General features: G+C 44.0%; 1 protein-coding gene across 1 annotated transcript; it reads left to right on the top strand.

The window, feature by feature from the left end:
• Positions 1-898: 898 nt before the first annotated feature.
• Positions 899-1,237, top strand: HELRODRAFT_75029 (hypothetical protein; the record flags this gene model as incomplete). The annotated part of the gene is made up of 1 exon (XM_009015055.1): positions 899-1,237. A coding segment is annotated over one exon (339 nt), but the record flags the coding sequence as incomplete, so codon positions are not given.
• Positions 1,238-1,799: the final 562 nt, after the last annotated feature.

The following is a 1,799-nucleotide window of genomic DNA, read 5'->3' on the forward strand; positions in this document are numbered from 1 at the left end:
GATGGAACTTCTACTTAGTATGTCAAATGAAATGAAACAAATCAAAGAACAGTCCGAACGACAGACAGAAGAGTTAAAACAACAGATCAAGGAACAGTCCGAACGACAGACAGAAGAGTTAAAACAACAGATCAAGGAACAGTCCGAACGACAGACAGAGGACCAGCTAAAAAAAGTGAAATTGGAAGTGGCAGAACAGATTGAAGAACAGTCAACAAGAATAGAAATGATCGAGCAGAAACTTGATCGTCAGACCGTTGAGGTAGATCACAAGATAGACAAATTGAAGCGAGAATTGGAGCAATCCAAAAAAATGGCCATGCCGTTAGATAACGCATCCGGAAGAACTTTGAAGGTACCAGCATTTGACGGAGAGATGTCTTGGAAAGTTTATAAAACCCAGTTCGAAGCAGCGGCAGCTAGTAACTGTTGGAACGGAAAAGAACGAGCAACAGCACTGATACTGGCCCTGCGAGGTTCAGCAGCAGAGGTTCTTCAGACGATTCCGGCGGAGAACCACTTCAACTATGAAGTTCTGGTTAGCGCGTTGGATTTACGTTATGGTGAAGAACACATGAAACAGATTTATCGGTCAGCTTAGAAACAGAACGCAACGATCTGGTGAATCCATTCAGCAGCTGGCACAAGATATCGAACGGTTGACACTGCTGTCGTATCCGACATCAGACCCCGAGCATAGAGACGAAACTGCCCTGGATACGTTTATCAAAGGCCTTCGTGATTCGGAACTCAAACAATCCCTTCTCTTGTCAGATAAACGAAAACTCTAGGATGCCGTCTCACTTTTGAATCGGCAAAGCAAGCATCAAAAAGTGACGTACGTCTACGCCAAGTACATGAAGAATGCTCTTGCCAGAAGGTGGTTGTGAAACGCGAACCCCAACAGCATGGTGTACCCCAATGCTGGATTTGTGGTGAAAAAGGCCATCTACGTCGTGATTGTAAACACCGCCTAAAAGATAACTACTGCCGAAATTGCGCGACAAGATGGCGCAAAAGAAGAGAAGATGATCCTGTATCACGATCGGCCCCTTCTAACCAGAAGGTGGTTGTGAAACGCGAACCCCAACAGCATGGTGTACCCCAATGCTGGATTTGTGGTGAAAAAGGCCATCTACGTCATGATTGTAAACACCGCCTAAAAGATAACTACTGCCGAAATTGCGCGACAAGATGGCGCAAAAGAAGAGAAGATGATCCTGTATCACGATCCTAACGGAAAAATTAATAAGAGCCAACTTTGTGGGGCAGAGGTTAGCTAGTAGAATTGACGCCCCCAGTACCGTAATTAACGTTTCCAGACTACATCGAAATCGAAACGACCTATAGCTGAACGGAAAAGTTGATCAACGAGAATGCGTAATTACAGTCGACACCGGAGCAACAAAATCGATTTTAAGATCTGATTTGGTACCCAATCTGAAGAAAGAGACTTCTAACAAATACATCCTTCGAACATCTACCGGAGGAACAGCACCAGTCTATGGAAAGATTCTCCGTACTGTTCAGCTAGGCGACTTGTTATTCGAAGGTTCATTCTTAGTCGCGGATATCATCGACGAATGCATAATAGGTGTCGACTTTCTGACAAAATATGGATTCAAAATTGACTTAGAAAAACGCATTCTTAGATGGAGAAGTGATAATGGGGGATAACGACGAAAAATGTTTTCGAGTGACAGTCGATTGTGACTTAGAACTACCGCAATCATCTGAAAACATCGTATGGGGCAAGTTGAATTTCGATCCAGAGGGCCACCAGTTCTATTTGATGGAGC

The sequence above is a fragment of the Helobdella robusta genome, assembly GCF_000326865.2.
Source record: "Helobdella robusta unplaced genomic scaffold HELROscaffold_15, whole genome shotgun sequence".
Lineage (NCBI taxonomy): Eukaryota > Metazoa > Annelida > Clitellata > Rhynchobdellida > Glossiphoniidae > Helobdella > Helobdella robusta.